Consider the following 18,844-nt stretch of genomic DNA (forward strand, 5'->3'; position numbering starts at 1 on the left):
ATGAATGAATAATAATGCAGTAAATTCCGCTATTTACTAAGTTTACTTATGCTTTTAATCAACTATGCTTGACGTCCCGCGACTGTCGCGGATTGGCTGTTGTGGATTGGCTAGGTAAAGACATACCGCTCGCTAGTGGTAACGGTACTGTTTTGGTTAAATTCGAAGTATGCATGATCCACCTCCATGCACACGCGCAGGGCTGCTTCTACGTTCTGCGTGAAGCGTGCGTACGAGCAGCCCTACTGCATGGCAAGCAGATGGTGCCACGGGCAGTGCATTGCGCTTGAAAACACACAGGAGTAAGCGAAATGTGAAGAACGTGCAGGTCATGGAGTGAGCGAGAGACCGGCGTCCTGTGGACCGCAGCGAACCATCATCATAGTCGTCGTTGTCGTCGTCGTGCGGACCATTTCGGAGCGATTCGGTGAGCGTTAGCACTGTAACGCTGCGATGTTGATTATCCCGTTGCAAAAACTCCATCTTTGACTTTCTCGGTGTAGCGGCCGCGCACGCACGCACAGGACACACAATTACCGAATATTTTTGTGGTGCATTGTATTTTAATGAGTGTTGTCGAGCGGAGAAAAAGGTTGCATTTTAAAATTAGAGCAAATAGCAATTAAAACGACGAGAAAAACGGGTAACGTCAATATAAAGGCAAAGTTGAAACGTGTTTTAGGGCCACAGACGGCCGCCATAAGTCCGCGCAGTAAAAAATTGAACATCTGGGTCGCAGGCAGGATTCAACTATCACGAACCTTCGTTGGCGTTTCCCGTGTAAACGACCACCAGTGAAATCCCTCGGGCTGTCATCGAGCACAAGTTGTTTTAAGAAATGAAGATCGCCTCTTTTACCAGCAGTTAATGAATGGTAAAACGCAAAGCTCTGCTGCGTCCGATCACGATCACCCATGGCAATGATTTAGTGGGCTGCAGCAAAAACAAAACTCGTCCAGTTTCCATCTTTCAATCTGCATCCAACTCATCTATCTGCAATCTACCAACTCAGAAGAACAGCTAATAAAATCGTATTGGACCTATTGCGAGGAACAAGTGTTTGAGAACGGGTGAAGCTCCGACCACCATTGTTCTGCTTAGGACGGAACAGGTGACTTCCAATCCGGTACTCGTTGTACCCGAATCGGCGAAGGCGTCTTTGCGTGTCAGTGGACGAGGGGATTCTAGTGACCACGACGACAGCAACGGCAGCAACGACGGCGTCGACGGCGGGTGCAGCGAGGCGAATGGTGGGCGTGGTGGTAAAGGAGAAGGGCAGCAGTGGCAGCAGCACCGGCTCGACAATGTCGCGAAGCGTACGCGCGGAAACGCGCGCCAGCAAGAAGGACGACGTGAAGAAGCTGATGCTGTCGATGGACCGCGTCCGGCACTGGGAGAAGAAGTGGGTCACCATCGGCGAGACGTCGATGAAGATCTACAAATGGGTACCGATCTCGACCAACGACAAGAAGCCGAAGACGACGACCGGCACTGCCAACGGGACGCCGGGGACGACGAATTCTTCCGGTGGTGCTGTCGGTGGTGGTAAAGCGGATGGCAGTGGTGCCGCCTTACCGGGCGGCGGCACGAACGGAGCCACTAATAGCAACAACAACGGCAACACGAACGCCACCAACTCCTCCTCCTCCGTCACCGCTAACGGCAACAGTAGCAATAGTAACAGCAACAGTAGTGAAAATAAGGAAAACAACAGCAGCCGAAAGCAACCACTACCGAATGTCGGCACGGACTCGAACTCCAACTCCAACTTCGGCCTCGCCGAGGACTCCAATACCTGTAAGGAACACTGCTTGGAACTTACAATATGCTCAACGAGAAACGGAATCAAAAAGAAACTGTTTCCTTGCTTAGCTGTAATCTTTATAGTTCACTCTTTTCTTATTTAACTCATTTTCTAAGCTGCTCGTTCTCGTTGCACAAATTGTATCGCATTGAAACCAAAGTCTAGCATTAACCGCTTGTTTGTTCTATGCTTTTCCTTTTCCACGGTCGGTTTAGGTTTCTCCATCGTGAGCGACTCGCAGGGCGCCACCGACTTTGTGTCCAACATGTTCTCGGAGGACTCGAACTCGCAGGGTAGCGACAGCGCGCAGCCAAAACGGATGAAAACAGAGTAGAACAAGCGACTGCTGTTCTCAAATCGCCACCGTGCTGCGTACTTCATCGTCGTCATCGTCGGCATCCTGCTTTAGTTTGCTTACTGCAAAACAACACACAACGCTCTCGACGGATCAACCAATTCCCATCATGCCACCGCAATCAACCATGCTCGCCAAAGTGTGTTACATTTCCGGTTCCAGTCTCGCAGTGCCCTGTAGCGAGGATAAAATGGATACTCTCATTAACAGCGTCAAGATCGCGCAATGAACGACGCCAACCCAAACTTTGATGTACCAAGACTATACGGGAAGGGGAAGCAGGTTGCGAAAAGAGCTGTATAGGAACTCTATTGCAAGTCACAGCACGAGGCACAAAACAAAAACCATTCTTGCGAGGAAATTATATGTACAAAACAGGATGCATTAGAAAGCGAATTAATTCCACTACTTTGCAGAGGTACCACGACACGACGGTGAAGCGATAGACACATAGAACTTAGAGTGTAAGAGTAAGCTTTTCCTTAGTTTTCTTTTACCTTGATTAACGTAGGTTACATTATGTATGATTTTTTTTTATAGATCCAGATATTATTTGTTTGGCTTAAAACGTAGGTTGTAATGTGTAAAGTTATTTTTCGTATCAGGTTTTTTTTTATGTTTCGCGTACCAGCTCGAGATAATAGTGATCGACTACGCCATAGTGGACGGTCGAAGTTTGGCATAAACCGGCAGCACATCCGAACGGAAGGAACGCCGGTGATGAGGCGCCCGGGAGGAAGAAGGAGATTTGCATTTTCAATTGTAAAAAACAATACGGCAGTAACGGATATCGTGAAAGAGCCCGAAAGGGGCGAGGAGAATAGTGTGCACGATGAGTTTTTATAGTAAGATGTTGAATTATGAGCAACCTGAAATTAGGTAGGCTGGCATAAAATCCCCTCCAACCTCTCCAATCTTCCCCGAGTCCCAGCGAAAGCGAAAAGAGTTGGAGTGTTAACCAAATGAACGAATCATGGGAACCGGAAAATATGGAAAACAGAAGGAATTGAATGAAATCGACAAAAACCATGGAAACGGTTAGGGGGATGCAACTTTCCCCTACTGCAAACTGCATGATTACCGTTTAAATAGAGAATACTTGTACTCCAATCAGTTAATACTCAACCGCATAAATGTGAACGACTTGCAATATTTCTATGCGTATTTCACTGCAACATTGCACTGATCCAATAAGAGTGATTAGGGATCGAAATATTGCAGTGAAATTCAGCATTCGTCTTCTATCAGCTTTAGCTAAAGGAAAAAAACATCATAATGAAACAACGGCACAAACCAACTCCCGGTATTCCTTGCCACGACCACGCTCTGCAAAATACTCGAAAAGATTTTCCTCAAAACAATCTTGCATCTTCTTAGACAGGTTGGTTCATCTTAAACTTTTGAAATGTATCATCCAGGTTCAATGAAACCGAAGCGTTCGCTTTTATCGTTTGTAGTGGGTAGTCAGAATGTGCTCGTGATTGCATCGCAACGGATGAGACTATGGGAAAAAAACATAAAACGAACCATTTAACCGAACGAAAATGAAGAAGCAAAATACCTATCTCTTCTGTTTTCTGAGCCAACAATCAGTCTGTCAGTCATATCTACCTTCGAACCCAAAAGTCCACAATAACACTTCTCGACTGGATAGTAACCTAGGAGCTCCGAGAAGAAATTGAACCGATGGGTCATAAAATATAAAATATTGATCCAGCATTAAATAGATAAACGGAACTATACCTTTTCCTTAAAGATGCCAGTTTCTGGAAATAAGACAGTTAAGCATTGTGGTACACTTTAAAACCTTAAAAAACCTATAGAACTTTTCCAATCCCTTTGTTAAGCTGGATAAGATATTTGAAGTTGAGAAGTACAATGAATTGTATAAGAAAGCAGATTCTTAACCATTGGTTAGTTCACGAGGCAGTCTTTTCGATAGCAAAATTGATTTCATTTCATTCGGTCGCGTTATTAGTCAATGAAATAGACGCTAGTTTAGTTTCTATGACTTACACAACTTCCCTTGCGGCACTAGTTAGCCTTCTTTATTGGTGGAGTGACTCGCCCACACTCGTTAACCCCTTTTTGTAAAAGCGGTAACCATCTCTTTCCGCTGTTTTCGATTCGATCCAAACTTTTGCGACAAACTAGGCCGAGTGGATTACGATACAGTTCCACTTTTACGCGAATGTGACTTTCCGCGAAGTATTATTGAGGTGAGCAAATGGAAAGAATAAAATAATAAAATCCCTCACTATTAGGGACACACAACTAAACATCAACAATCATTGCATTATTGGGAAATTGCTTTTATTACCATGACCCAGTTTTGGATGCCGAGGGAATGCAGCAATTGTGAGATATATTGTGATTATTTTATTAAAGATTTCATTTCATTCGTGAAACAGAGGATATGCTGGAAATTATACTGATTATGAAATACGAAACGAAATTTAACTGGACACAGGTCATAACGATTACGTGGGTGTGTCCTTTTCTGCCATGCTTTTCTGCCTGTTTTTCTTCTAGCGCTGCTCAGGACCCCTACCTGAATGAGTGTTTTTTGTTGGTGTGTTGTTTGAGAAAAGCTAGTTAAAATATCGGCGAATGGGCGGATAGTGTGTTTTGCTTGCTACATTCTCGTCTTCTTGTTTCTTTGTAGATCACATATGCTCAATTTGATTGAGCCTTGGTAATGATGCCAATTAGGACGAAGAAACAAAAACCAGCAGGAAACCAAACCTAATTGTATCCGCTTTTCGTACACTCCGGGCCACACACACTACACCTGTCTGTCCTGTAAACGTTGATTTGATTTCCTGTGCAGCTGTCCCTGTCTGTGTTCGGTGCTATCTTATAGCAATCTTTTATTATAAATTTAAGTTTCGTCTATCCATGCTTCGTTTTGCCTTTCCCTGTGTTGTATCTAAACTCATGTGATTGATTTCGTGTTTTGCGAGTTTTTTCCTTCCTTATTGTTAACATGCCCTTACTATTCTGAACGGACGATGGTCTTCCGAGGAAAGGCGATACAAGGTGAAGGAGAAACAGTTTAGCTGCAGCAGGTGGCCGGAGTCGGATCTAGCCCGGAGCTCTTGGTGATCGCGAGCCGCGTGAACTCCTCCGCGACCGTCGGATGGATGCCGACCGTGTTGCGGAGCACCTTCATCGTGAGCCCACATTTGAGGGCGGCCGCGAAGCCCTGGATGACCTCGCCGGCGACCGGGCCGAGGAAGTGCAAACCGAGTACGCGCTGGTCGCCTTCGCGCAGCGCCACCGCCTTCAGATAGCAGTAGCGTACGGAGCGCTGCGGCACGAAGAACTCGGTCGGCTTGTAGTAGGCGTGGTACACTTCGATGTTATCCTTGCCGTGGGCCGCTTCGGCGTCCTCCTCGCTCGAACCGACGCAGCCGTACTCGAGCGGCGTGAAGACGGTGGTGGCGACGTCGCGGTAGTCCATCGTTTCGTCCGATCCGCCGAAAAGCCGGCGTGCAATGATGCGGCCCGCGTGGATAGCGACTGGCGTCAGTTCCGGCTTGCGATACAGAACGTCACCGACGGCGTGCACGTGTGGGACGTTGGTCTGATGGTCCGGCATGGCCACGTCCAGCTTATCCGACTTGCCGCCTTCGGCCGTGGCAACCCCAGCGTTCTCTAGGTGCAGCGTACCTGTCTCCGCTTGACGCCCGATGGCGAACAGCACCGTATCGAAGACTTCCTCGCCCGTCTGTGTCTGCCCGTCCTCGGTTGCTGTCTCGTAACGCACCAACAGGCGCCCATCCGCCTGCTTTTCAACGGCTAGCGGGCGTGTGCGGTGATGGAAGCGGATGCCGCGTTCCACCATCGAGTCGCCAATCATCGTAGCCATCTGCTGGTCGAAGCCACGCAGCAGAATCGATCGCACCATCACGCTCACATCGTAGCCCAGTCCCTTCAGGAAACCGGCACACTCCAAACCGATGTAACCGGCACCAACGCACAGCGTCTTGCCGGGGGCGTGCGGCAGGCTGAAGATATCATCGCTCGTTATGCCGTACTCGAGGGCACCGGGAATGTCCGGATAGCGGGGTCGGCCACCGACCGCAATGACCACGTGTTTTGCGCGCAATTCGCGTTCCGTCTTGTTCTTCAATACCGCCACCACCGTGTGCGCATCCTTAAAGTGACCGAGCCCGTTCACGTACTCCACCTTCTGGTCGCGCAGGTCCACACGCGTCACCCAGTTGACCGACTTGACGTGATTCTGTACCGACTCGGTCAGTTTCTCCCAGTCGTGGCGCACCGAGGCCGGGTCGGTAAACTGCCATCCGTACGGCTGTGAATCATGGATCGCCTCACCCAGCAGCGACGCCTGGTGCATTAGCTTTTTCGGAATGCAGCCCACGTTCACACAGGTTCCACCGAGGCCCCACTTGGTTCCGCGTGGCGACGGCTGCACGTAGTCTAGCACCGCCACCTTAGCTCCCAGCTGAACGGCCTGTTTAGCGCAGGCAAGCCCACCGGAACCGCCTCCAATCACCACCAGATCATAATCGAAGTTTTCCTCTGCGAAAGAATGAACCAATAGTTAGTTTTGGTGTTGTTGATGTTGTTTTAGCAATTGTTGAAATAATATACTAAATGGTTAAAGACAAATGTTTATCCGCATTTATACTCGGACGTTCCCAAAAGATTGCTACTAACCAACGCGTATTGGGCATTTCGATGATGACGGTGCCAAAGAATGCAGCAATTGTAGCAAAAGTAAACGCCGTGACACGACCAAGCAAAAGGATGCCGATTCGATTACTGACATTTTAAATCGATTTGCTACGCGTTGCTGAGTTTAATTACATTTTAACAGTTTTACAAAGATGTATCCGGGTATAACGTCCAGCAGATGAAATGTGGTGCCAAGGAAATGAAGCGTCAGCTGATAGTGTGCGGGAATGAGAGGCGATAACACAAGCACACACTCTATTCGGGTACAAATGAAGAAGATGATAGTGCACTTTATCTTCAAGATTCGTTCGACTAAGGAAAGAGGAAACACCTTAGAAACATGTTGAACTCACTCGAAAACATCGCTGTAGACTGTGTACGGAAATATCGAACCTGCCGTACAGTCATAAAGCCCAGCACACGTCTGGTCAGGATGGCCACCGTCATGTTTGGCGTCTTGCTGGTGTTCGTGCTTTCTTATGCTCTCCTTGCGGTTCTTTTAGCTTTCGCTGGTTGTTATGAAATGAAAACGCAGGGTACTCCAGCTGTCAATCGCCCTGAAGTAACTGTCGTAACTTGCAACCGCACAAAATGTCGTAACGAATGCCAAAAATGTGACGGCACTGTACACAGTTTCGATTTCACAAAAAGTGTCCAACTTTTTCGCTTTTTCTTCGGATCGCTCACGAACTTCAACCAATCGTGCCGGCTGTCTCAGCACGAATAACTAAGCCTAGCAATGGCGGTGTTGCATCAGGTCTTTCGCGTACAGGAAACGATTTTCTCCTTTTACCATCACATCACTGGGAACAAGAGACACTTATAAGAAGAGACATAGCCGGCCGGCCCTAAAATCACTTCTTTTAGCTACAAAGCGCGAAACTTTGAAAATAAAAACAACAATATTGGCACACCGCCGAAGGGCTCTAAATGTCGGACAAAATGACAGTCGTTCCTTGAAGCGGTTCACCGGTTGTACAACTACACACTAAAGTATGCTGACCGATCAGCACGTACACAAGCATGGTAGCATACGTCTTGGTAGCATACGCCTTGAATAAAAACAGCATAAATTTCAAAAATTAATAACTAAAAGCGCAGACAGATGCTTAATAGGTTGGTTTGATACATTAGACCTTAAAGCCTTCGATACATTGTATTGCTGAGTAAGTTAAACAAGGCTTACTTTGTTTGGTAACGCGATTGTTGAGGCTATGTAGCTGTACCGTGTAATTTCATAGGACTCTATTTCATCATGGCAGAAAGATGAACAGCATGAGACTGATAATCCTGCCTTCAGATGAAATATTTTTCGTTATGTACGAGTGAATCATTTCGTCAGTGTTTCCCTCCGGAAATCACACGATGTGCATGATGATGTCTCCGCCATTTAGCAGCCGTCGATCCATTCGAGAAGCTTCTCGCGTGGAAAAGACATACTGGGAAAACGTGCCGGCTAGGATGACTTGCAAAAACACCACCCTATCGTCGGATGTGTGATTTGAAAGCCATTAGCGTGGGTTCTAACACTCTAAAAAGCCTTCGAACTGGAGTAGGACTCTGTAAGCCTCGAGCGCATTGGAATGTGTGTTGCTGCATGACGTTGCCGCTGGTTGCTTAGTAACCGAGGGTATTCCACCAACAGATGGAGGGAACAAACGAATAGCATGCTTGGAATTGTGAATCATATGGCGATCAATACAAATCTATCGACGGACGAGAAGCGTCACACTTCAACCCTTTGCTTCCCTTCACAATGATTCAATCAGTTCCTCAATCTGATAGACCACTTTGATCGTATTTATGAAACTCCCGTACCATAATTGTAATTCTCGATACTGGCATCCATTCAACAGGCGGACGAATGTTGCTAGGTTTATTGTGCAGTTTAGTTGCCGCAACCCGAGTACGCAAACGATATTGATATCATTTATCAGCTTTCGTGATTACCAAGGAAGCCCATCAAGTGGGCCCATTTGAATCATTATTGTTTAATCATGCACGATGAGGAAAGATAAGTGCAATGTCACAAGATAGTGTAGTAGGTGGGATGATTTCATATGATTCCATTTTACACAAGAAAAACCTTAATTAGGAACTTTTAGCGGATGGCATTTTCATAATTATGAAAAAAAAAACATTAATGCTTTGGACCGCTAGCATGGACTTGTCGTGAGTGTTGGTGAATTTCGATGATGGACCATTCGAGACATAAAAGAGTAGCCAAGCATGATTGAAGCGAGAGCGAAACGTCTTATGAGATGGCCAGGCTGCGTTTGCTTGTCACTTTACGGGACCAGTCGTCGCTGCTCTGACCGTTTCTTGTAGCCTTCCACCACACTTCGTCCAAACAATCGGAAAGATATTGTAATGGCTGATAGTTTTCTATTCTGTGGCTAATTTCAAACTGCGTGGAACGGAACTAAAAGTTTACTTGAGTTGTAGAGACATTGCACAACGTTACGTCACTCCCAGCAATTAGTGAAGGCTGGTGTTTGGAAGCGAGGAAAACAGCGGAAGATAAGCCAGCAGTACCGGATCGTCTTCTCTACCAGAGGCAATATTTCCCGGCGTTCCATAACCGGACATCTTTATCACAACATGAAGAGCATTCTCATTACCGGCTGCAACCGTGGCCTCGGATTGGGACTTGTTAAGGCTCTCGTTGGGTTGCCGACCTCGCGTCCCACACACATCATTGCAACATATCGTGATCCGGGGACATCGGGGGTAAGTAGGTTGTAATTGTACCCCTTTTCTCACCCTTTCCCTTCTTCGAATCGCTATTTTGCTCATTAGAACTCGACCATCTTGCTACCTTGTGCAAGTGATCCTATTGAAAGCACTATTGCACAAACATGCAAAGTCATGCATAACCTAGAACACAACTAGTAAATAATCACAGTGTACGAAAAACTTACGATTCAAAGGCGCCATATCTTCGCTTTTTAGAGACTGCTTTCACTGTTTAGCGACGGTTTTACCAATTATCACTGCACACTCTGCCGCACTAGGGTTAGGTTATGAACACCAATATGGAATGTGATGTTGAAGTTGACGGATGATTGTTGCCGGGACTGTTGGTGCTGTTTCCGCACTGTACGTCTTCTATCGAACTCACTCGACTCGCGTTTGATGGAGCTATATCGTAGTTGTATTTATTATACGCGCCGGCTCCTGTGAAGCACCATTAAAAATGTTGGGGTCACAGCGTACGTAGAGTCGCAATGGCGCTCGTGAAAACTAACCTGTACGCTTCGTAACCGGTTATGACTTTTGTAGAGTTTTGCCTGTTGTAGAGTTCTTCTTTAAGTAACGCTTCGGTTTCGAACCGGTTATGGTTATTATATGTTAACTGTTGTAGAGTTCTATCTTGTCAAAGAATTAATTTAAATCTTTTTTTAAAATTTAGGAGCTGTTAGAGCTGGCCAAACAGCATTCCAGCATCATCCCTTTGCAATTTGGTAAGGCACAGACGGCGTGAGACGATTTTAAACATTATTAATTTTGTATTACTTTGTTTACCTACAGATGTGAAAAATTTCGACCGCTATGAGGAGTTTGCCAAATCCGTTGAATCGGCCCTGCAGGGAGACGGTTTGAACGTGCTATTCAACAACGCCGGTATTTCTCCCAAGTCGACTCGGTTGAATTTCACGAAAAGCGACGACCTGGTGGACACGTTCGTCACCAATACGGTGGCGCCGATAATGATGACTAAGGCGTTTGTGCCGTTGCTGCGGAAAGCATCGGAAGGCAACAAAGATGCATCGGTCGGGTCGCATCGCGCCTGCATCGTCAACATGAGCTCGATTCTCGGCTCCATTGAGGCAAACGTAGACGGCGGTCTGTACGGATACCGAACTTCGAAGGCAGCACTGAACGCAGCTACTAAGTCCATGAGCATTGATCTGAAGGCGAACAAAATTATGGCCGTTGCGATGCACCCCGGTTGGGTCCAAACTGATATGGGTGGCACAAAGGCTCCATTGACGGTGGAGCAGAGCTGCACTGGCATGGTAAACACATTACTTTCCCTCAATGAGTCACACAATGCCGGATTTCTGCAGTACGATGGCAAAAAGTTGCCATGGTAGGATGCGTTCGAACGAAACGAGCAACAGGTAGCGTTCGGATCGAGTATTGCATTTCCTATGATGGTTGTAAGATCTCTGATGGTGCATGAATGCAGTTCTAATAAATGTTTAACTTTGCTAACTTTTGATGTCGAATAGCACTGATGATAAAACACAAATACTGTACCCCGGCGAAACTTGAAACTATACGAAACTATGAGCACAAACAATTAATTTTTAGTAGATTTGCACAAGTGCGTGTTAAAACATCAACAAATCGTTTTTGACAATGTAGTGTTACATACGTTACTGAAACGATACAAGCAGTTGTCAATCAGTTTCGCGTATGTTACTAAATAAGAATGAATGAACATTTGAATAATTTAATTGTAAATTAATCTTAATTAATCATGTAAAGTTTTGTATAAGAATCCTTGATTATTATTGAATTGCATTAAAACATAAAAAACTTTTGACAGCTGAGTGTAACCGTGTTACACACGTTATATCAATCGATAAAAACTTGTTTCATATTTCCTGGCTACAATATTTCTCTCAAACACAATTTGTCACTATCTCCCAAACTAGAAAAAAAAGAAAAAACCATTGTCTAATAGCGGCATCATTTTAAGATTCTTAAAAATAATTTTAAAATCCTGTTTTGCTGTGCGCCTGGTACCCGTTACAAGAGTTACAAATAATAATGACATATGTCAATGCGTAGCACTTCGATCAGTCAGTAACATTTTGTTCATCGCACAGTTCGGACGTGGATTTACGTGCGCCATCGTGTTGTGTTTATACTTTGTTTTAATACCTCTGTGCCTTTGAAGTAATGTTTGCAAAAGAATAGCAAAAGGCGCCCATTCGTTCGTGTGATATAATTGTGTCCAACGTCCGGTCCGTCCGGTCCGTCCGGTGATCTACATTTTGGTAAGCACATCTTCCTGTGAATGACGTAGAAACCATTCCTTCGCAAATTTGCCAACAATCAAAGTGTGTTGTAAGGTGGGAGGTGCGGCCGTCTGGTAAGTAAGTACCGGGAAGTTGCAATAGATTGCGCCAAGGCAGATGTGGCATCTTTCCGAATGTACGACTTTGCCAAGCATACCGGAACGGAAGTGTTGTGACAGAAGCGATGGGGACAACTCGTACCTGCACAACGTACCCAGGGAACCGAAGTCAGCTCAAGGAACGTGTAAAAACGTAATTGTATCGTACGATCTGTGTTGGCTCGTTTGATAATAGTTTGCACAGTCGGTCTAACCAATCATGAAAACAGATCGTGGCCCTTGCCATTGACACGATCATAAAACATATTGTTACCTTTGCAGCTTATTTACATATTGAAACAGATCTATGATATGCGTTGTTTTGCTATGCGAAAAAACGACTGTTTGCTTTGATGTTCATAGCTGTACCCTATCGTACATGTTATAACTTCTGTTTTTAGTTGATCGAAACGGAATTGTACCGTAGTAAGGGAATTCAAGTGTGCGTGTGCCCCATCAGGGCAGCGCAATGACAAACAATGTGTGTGCAGCCGGAAGAAGTAGGCTCGTGAGTGGAAAAAAGGGAAAAAATGGAAAATCGAAGGAGGTGAAGGGGTGTATTCCTCTGTAACACCCGATCGCCAATGAATAAGGTTTCGATGGAGACGAAATAGTATCCTATGGATTCAGTTCATCAATCGTTGCTACATCTTGTAGATATCAGACTACGTATCGTATCGACAGCTGCAACCGGCAAAGATCGCACTTCCGTTTCGCAGCAAAAAGTGGCTTTCATTTCAATGTGCACGTTATCTTTTACGCTTTTCTCCCTTCCCCAGCCGTTTGCCCTTTTGAGCGAGGCCCTTCGGGATGGTCTTAATCATGCATTACACTGCGAACAGCTCCATCAACTTTCTGTAACCCGAACACCGTACGGACAAGTACGATCAGCGACAAGTCAATCCCCATACCGCCGAGGCTCGCCGTGCGCTGATGACCCCAACAATCAACGGTTTTGTCTATCAATCGTAAATATCGTCGTAGCTGTTGCTGCCAAATAGAAAAGAAGTGGTCCGGAACGATGGCACAGTGCAAGATCGATTTCGGGGAGTGTCTTAAAGACTCGCCCAAGTTCAGGTGAGAGCGAAAGTGGCAGGAAGAGGGTGAGGGGAATGGATGTAATGTAGAGCATAATAAACGTGGCGAGAAAGACGCACGCTGCACGATGATGGGGTGACGCACGGTTTAGAGAAAGCAAATGCAACGCGCAACGATGACTCATGCTTCTTGCGCGTTTGCTACATGCTTTGGTTCCTTTCAGGTTGCGACTTGAGCAGGAGGAGAGCGAGATCGAGCACCTGGAGGTGCGGCTGGAGAAGATCATCAAAGCTTGCAGTGCGGCGGTGGACAGCGGCAAGGAGTACATCCGCCATCAGAGCACGTTCGCCACCTCGCTGTGGGAGCTGCAGCGGCACTTCCAGGACAGCAAGAACTCGACGAACGCGCTGGCCCAGCTCATCCAGCTGCTGCAGGAGATGAACAAGTTTCATACGACGCTGCTCGATCAGGCCAACCGGACTGTGCTGAAGGACCTCACCGGCTTCCTGAAGCGCGACATCCGTGAGGTGAAAGAGTACCGGCAGATCTTTGCCAAGGTGTCCGAGAACCTGGACGCGGCCGTGTACAAGAACTCGCAGGTCAGCCGCGGCCGCCCGGCGGACATCGTCGAGGCGGAGAACCTGCTATCGGCGACGAAGAGCTGCTTCAATCACACGGCGCTCGACTACGTCAACTACATCACGCTGTTGCAGAACCGCAAGCGCCACGAGATACTGGCGACGCTTCTGAGCTACCTGCAGGCGTGCAGCACCTACTTCCACCAGGGCTCGGACCTGTGTGAGGACTATGGCTCGTTCTTCAAGACGCTCGTCGACGAGATCGGTCTCATGCGCAGCGAGTACGGTGTGCTCGACAAGCACATGCAAAACCGGCACATGTGCGTCAACGACGCGGCCCGGACAGGCGACGGTGGTGACAATCATCCTTCCGACGGTGACCCCACGCTGGCCGGGAGTAGTTATTCAGAGTCGGAAGGTGGCGTTGACGGTGGTGGTGGTGGTGGCAACCGGGGAAGTGGTAGCGCCAGTGGAAGCGATCACCGCCATCCGGGCTACATGGAGGGCTACCTGTTCAAGCGCACCTCGAACGCGTTCAAAACCTGGAACAGGCGGTGGTTTTGCATGCGCGATAATCAGCTGTTCTACCGGAAGCGCACCGGCGAGGAGCAGCCGACCGTGATGGAGGAGGATCTACGGCTCTGCACCGTGCGCCCGTTGGCCGACTCCGATCGACGCTTCTGCTTTGAGGTGATTTCACCGACCAAGTAAGTCCCATTCGTGTCCTCTCTATCTTTACTTGCCCGTTATTATGTTCTGTAAACATTGTGTATCCGATTTGTTAAGTTGTAATGCGAGCTAATACATGTTTTGAAAGCATCGAATAGGACATATAAGGCATATAATAATGCGCAATTGAGACGAATAGTAGTTTGTATTATATTGCAAATTTTGATAAGCTAGCTCGGTGCACACCTTCATCGTTGTTTTGTGACTGGTACCCTGTTCACTTTGCAGATCGCACATCCTGCAAGCCGACTCGGAGGCGATGATGAGCGCGTGGATCAGGGCACTGCAGAAGGGCATCGATTCCGCCATCCAGCACAACAGCCCGTACAGTAACGATATGCGAGGCCGGGCCGGCGTTAGTGGCGGTGGTGGCGGAGGGGCCGGCAGTGGCGGCGGAGCTGTCGGTGGAGGTGCGGGAGGAGCGGGCGGGGGTGCCCGAGGAGGAGGAGAGTACTCGCGCGGTTCGGCGGATGGGGGCGGAGGAGATGCGGGCGGACGCGACCGGGCAAGCCGTGGTTCCGATGGCACCCGGAAAGGCTACAAGAAAATGTAAGTGTGCAGTTGCAGTTTTGTATGGTTATAGGGTTGTTCATGCATTGGTTGAGAACTTCCAAATGGTTTATTCATGTTCAGATAGATTTTGACAGATTTAACGGTTTTATGGATCACTAATCATAATTCCAAGACAAATGGCTGGCGTCAAGTTGTGTGTTGACCCCTGTTTTTGGAGTCTCAATCGATGATTTGCTTTGTGTTTTACAGCAACTGGACCCAGATGCTGAAGATCCCGGGCAACTCGCGGTGCGCGGACTGCGGCAACGCGGATCCGCGCTGGGCCTCGATCAATCTCGGTATCACGCTGTGCATCGCGTGCTCAGGCGTGCATCGGAGCCTGGGCGTGCACTACAGCAAGGTGCGCTCGCTGACGCTGGACGTGTGGGAGCCGGAGATACTGCGCGTGATGATCGAGCTCGGCAACGACGTGATCAACCGGGTGTACGAGGGGAATACGGCGCGGCTGGCGCGGTTCGACCGCGCGACGGACAACTGCGAGATCGCGGTGCGCGAGGCGTGGATCCGGGCGAAGTACATCGAGCGGCGGTTCGTGGTGCCGCTGGAGGGGCTCGGCGGGCTGCCAGTGGGCCTGCCGGACGACAGTAGCACCTCGTCGTCGACGCTGTCGTTCAAGAGCATCGGCGCGGACAGCTCAAAGTTCCCGGAGAAGTGGAGCATCAAGAAGCTGCGCCGTCGCAGCTACCGTCAGCTGCTTAGACGCCCGCACCGGGGCGTAGGTGTGGCCCCCAGCGGCACGACCGTTCCAGTCACCAACCTGGATGACGATGACGACGACGACGGCGACGATGAGCGGGAGAAAGAAGCCGACAGCTGCGAGCGGCTGGAAGATGAGGATGATGGAGAGCCGGGTGGGTCACGGGCCGTGCCGGACGCGGACGAGAAGGACGTGCGGGGCGAGCTGGTGCCGAAACAGTTCGCCGACATCCTGCTGATCGGTGACAGCATCCTCACCAACGACCACCACCTGCCGGACGAGGACCTGTTGCTGCTGAACTCGGACCAAGAGTCGACCAGCGGCGAGGAGGACAACGCAATCATGGCGTGCGAGGAGCTCGAGCGTCTGTCGCCCAACTATCTACTGTACAAGGCGGCCAGCGGCCACAACCTGCCGGTGATGAGCCAGGCGCTCGCGCTCGGCGCCGACAAGAGCTGGGTGAACGCGGACGACGCCGACCGAACGCCGCTGCACGCCGCCGTCCTGTCCGGCTCGGTCATGTCGTGCGAGTTCCTGCTGCTGAACGGCGCCTCCATCAACGCGACCGACCGGCACGGCCGCACCGCGCTCCATCTCGCCGCCGAGCAGGGTTCTGCCGCCCAGGCCTACCTGCTGCTCAAGCACAAGGCGCAGTACGACATCGCCGACGTCGACGGGCGCCGGCCGATCGACATCGCGGTCGAGAAGGAGGACGCCGACATCGTCACGCTGCTGCGGCTCACCCTGCTGAACGACGAGATCGGCTCGGGCGAGGACGGTGACTCCTACACCGGCGGTGACTCCACCTACGTCGCCGTCATGAACGAGTTTTCCCATCTCGCCAGCAACCAACCGCAGCGCCTCCAACGCAATCGTCATCAGCAACAGCAGCAACAGCAGCAACAGCAACAGCAGCAACTGCGCCAGCAGCACGTCAACGCCGACATCTCCTCCACCGTCACCGTTGCCGTCACCGATCTCGATGCACCGCTGACCGAACCAAACGAAAAAGCATAGGTCACACACTCACACACAGCTACAGCCAACGGTGCCCTTGTTCGAGATGTGCTTCCAGATGTCCATTTCCCATCTCACCACCGAGCTGGTTTGCTTTCCAAAACCCTGTGCCCTAGGGGCGATTCTCAATCGCAACGCCCAATGCTGAATCTCTATTGTGCAAAACGGGCTTTTTTCTTCATCACTTTATTCGGCTGTAGTTGTAATTTTATTACCGTTACTAAACTTCATGCGCTATTTTTCCGGCCCTCATTTCCATAAACAATCTGAGTTCGTTGTTGAATAGCATTCAAATGTTTCATGTTTGTTTTCGCTTAATATGTTCTGCAATGCAAACGCAGCAAAACAAACAAGAACAAGTATGCGAATCTCTCTACTACGATCTTGTTCAACAACTGGCGCACGATTCCTTTTTTTCTAGTTCCAAAAACGGTGGCTCCAAGAGCATCGGCTTACAAAAATACTAGGATTATTCCATTCCTTTGGAGGAGTAGATAGAGTATCGAAATTGCTGAAAAACAAAAGCTGAAATATTTTATGATTCTTACCATTTGCTAATCGATTCTTCCATCATTTGTTTTACCTTTGCAGTTATTTATTCGGAGCATTCCTCCAATACTTTAGCTTGCCTTTTTTTGGTGAAATAGTTTCACTGCATAGTTTCTTCACACATGTGGTTTTGTTTTAGAAAACAAAACAATGAAATCATTCGAAAACACGTTTCTTACTGATAGCTATAGTTTCTTACGCTCACCATTCGATCCGCCACCGTTTCGCGACGCAAACAACAGCAGCCCTCCACCCCCCCCCCCCTCAAGCTCCGCCCAACCAAAGCCAACATTGGGGACACGGAACGTTAAGCTGCTTGTTCCCGTCACGCAAAACAGAGGGTTCAACATTCCGCATTGCAAGCAAAGGAACAGTATTGCCCGATGTTTGCTGCCTTCGATAAGCACAAGGCAGGACGCAAGTATTCTCCAGAAGTTCTCGAAATCTCCGCTTGCGCTTGGCCTTGCGGTTAGTTAGTTAGTGCCTCTTGTTCTTGATCCTCCAAGATGGCACCGTTCCATCCCGTTTTCCTTGCTGACGGCTTCTATCGGTTTATTAAGATATATTATCGTATAGCGTTTCGATTTATAGCTACCGCATCACCAGCAACGCCTCGAGCAAAGGGAGTTGTAATATGATAATAATAATAATATTATTGCACCTAAACCACTACCAACCTTACGAGCCAAATAGGGAAAACACTTATTGTTTAAGTTAAGCATATTATTTGAAGGAAAACAAAACAAAACGAAACAGAAAAAAAACACATACACACACACACATGGATAATGTATTTACTTGAAAGGAAGTTGATGAGGGAGCGTTGAAGCAACATATATTACGAATAAAGATGTTATTTAACTGAAGCGTACGGGTTGGATTGAAATGGAAGGAATTCGGCTGAAAAATCGAAAATCATCTCAGTGGTACGCAGCTAAGTTTAATTTTATTTATTTCTTTCTGTTTACTGTCTATCGCTTAAACGGATTATCACCATCACCCGGTCGGAACGGACGATATATCTCGGCCGCCCTCGACATTCGTTGCTCGGGATTGAATTGATTTGAGTTGCTTTGAACAAACCGTACCAATCGCTATGCTCTATTTCCGGTTACTTCTACCATCAGCAGTTTATCAAAAAATATACTTTGTTCGGTTCGCCTAATCGGTTCGTTCTGCTAATCTTCAATCACCAGAGCTTGTCTTAAACCGCGCTTTTAAAGCCAGCGCGCGAAGGGCAGGCCGACGGAAAAGTATCGTACAAAAACATACCCTGCCATGTTTCATCCGATCATAAGCATACGGTGTTACAAACTGGTACTCGTTTTCTTCTCATTTGAATTTCCTCGCGTCCTGACAAGCCAGTGAGAGGTTCACCAAAAAGCTAATCCTATCCTTGATTTGAGAGCTAGTACAAAAAACGTTGCTTTTAGAATAAGTCAGCTCGGCTCTGCTAACTTTCCCCTCTCACTAGAAGCGGCGACCGCTTAGGCAAAGAATTAGTCTTGTCTGGTTTGTGGCTTTCAGCTTGTTCTTGTATCTCTTTGCACATCAAATGCACATTTCTTTATACGGATATTTTTGACGCATCGCGCTTGTCTTTTCTTTTCATTAGATCAAATCATGCTCGTATGTTTCTGATACCTACCAAATGCCAATAACGAAGAAGAAT

General features: G+C 48.0%; 4 protein-coding genes across 5 annotated transcripts; 3 read left to right on the plus strand and 1 right to left on the minus strand.

Moving 5' to 3' along the window:
* The first annotated feature begins 377 nt into the window (after window positions 1-377).
* On the plus strand, window positions 378-3,018 carry LOC131269438 (B-cell CLL/lymphoma 7 protein family member A). The gene is made up of 2 exons (XM_058271792.1): window positions 378-1,797; window positions 2,020-3,018. The coding sequence occupies exons 1-2, from the start codon at window positions 1,248-1,250 to the stop codon at window positions 2,136-2,138; spliced, it is 669 nt and encodes a 222-aa protein (XP_058127775.1). The 5' UTR covers window positions 378-1,247; the 3' UTR covers window positions 2,139-3,018.
* A 1,497-nt stretch (window positions 3,019-4,515) lies between these two features.
* On the minus strand, window positions 4,516-9,962 carry LOC131269423 (thioredoxin reductase 1, mitochondrial-like). 2 transcript variants are annotated; one of them, XM_058271777.1, is made up of 2 exons: window positions 9,785-9,962; window positions 4,516-6,707 (listed from the first exon to the last, which is right to left on the minus strand). In XM_058271777.1, exons 1-2 carry the CDS (start codon window positions 9,798-9,800, stop codon window positions 5,215-5,217), a joined length of 1,509 nt encoding a protein of 502 aa, XP_058127760.1. In that variant the 5' UTR covers window positions 9,801-9,962; the 3' UTR covers window positions 4,516-5,214. The 2 variants fall into 2 exon arrangements, with proteins under 2 accessions (XP_058127760.1, XP_058127759.1); XM_058271776.1 differs by lacking the exon at window positions 9,785-9,962 and adding an exon at window positions 7,217-7,729.
* On the plus strand, window positions 9,162-11,141 carry LOC131269436 (C-signal). Its single transcript, XM_058271791.1, has 3 exons — window positions 9,162-9,593; window positions 10,276-10,327; window positions 10,395-11,141. The coding sequence occupies exons 1-3, from the start codon at window positions 9,465-9,467 to the stop codon at window positions 10,958-10,960; spliced, it is 747 nt and encodes a 248-aa protein (XP_058127774.1). The 5' UTR covers window positions 9,162-9,464; the 3' UTR covers window positions 10,961-11,141.
* Window positions 11,142-11,730: 589 nt separating this feature from the next.
* On the plus strand, window positions 11,731-17,976 carry LOC131269415 (arf-GAP with coiled-coil, ANK repeat and PH domain-containing protein 2). Its single transcript, XM_058271763.1, has 5 exons — window positions 11,731-11,872; window positions 12,771-13,068; window positions 13,253-14,314; window positions 14,565-14,885; window positions 15,099-17,976. Exons 2-5 carry the CDS (start codon window positions 13,013-13,015, stop codon window positions 16,621-16,623), a joined length of 2,964 nt encoding a protein of 987 aa, XP_058127746.1. The 5' UTR covers window positions 11,731-11,872; window positions 12,771-13,012; the 3' UTR covers window positions 16,624-17,976.
* Window positions 17,977-18,844: the final 868 nt, after the last annotated feature.

The sequence above is a fragment of the Anopheles coustani genome, chromosome X (assembly GCF_943734705.1).
Source record: "Anopheles coustani chromosome X, idAnoCousDA_361_x.2, whole genome shotgun sequence".
Lineage (NCBI taxonomy): Eukaryota > Metazoa > Arthropoda > Insecta > Diptera > Culicidae > Anopheles > Anopheles coustani.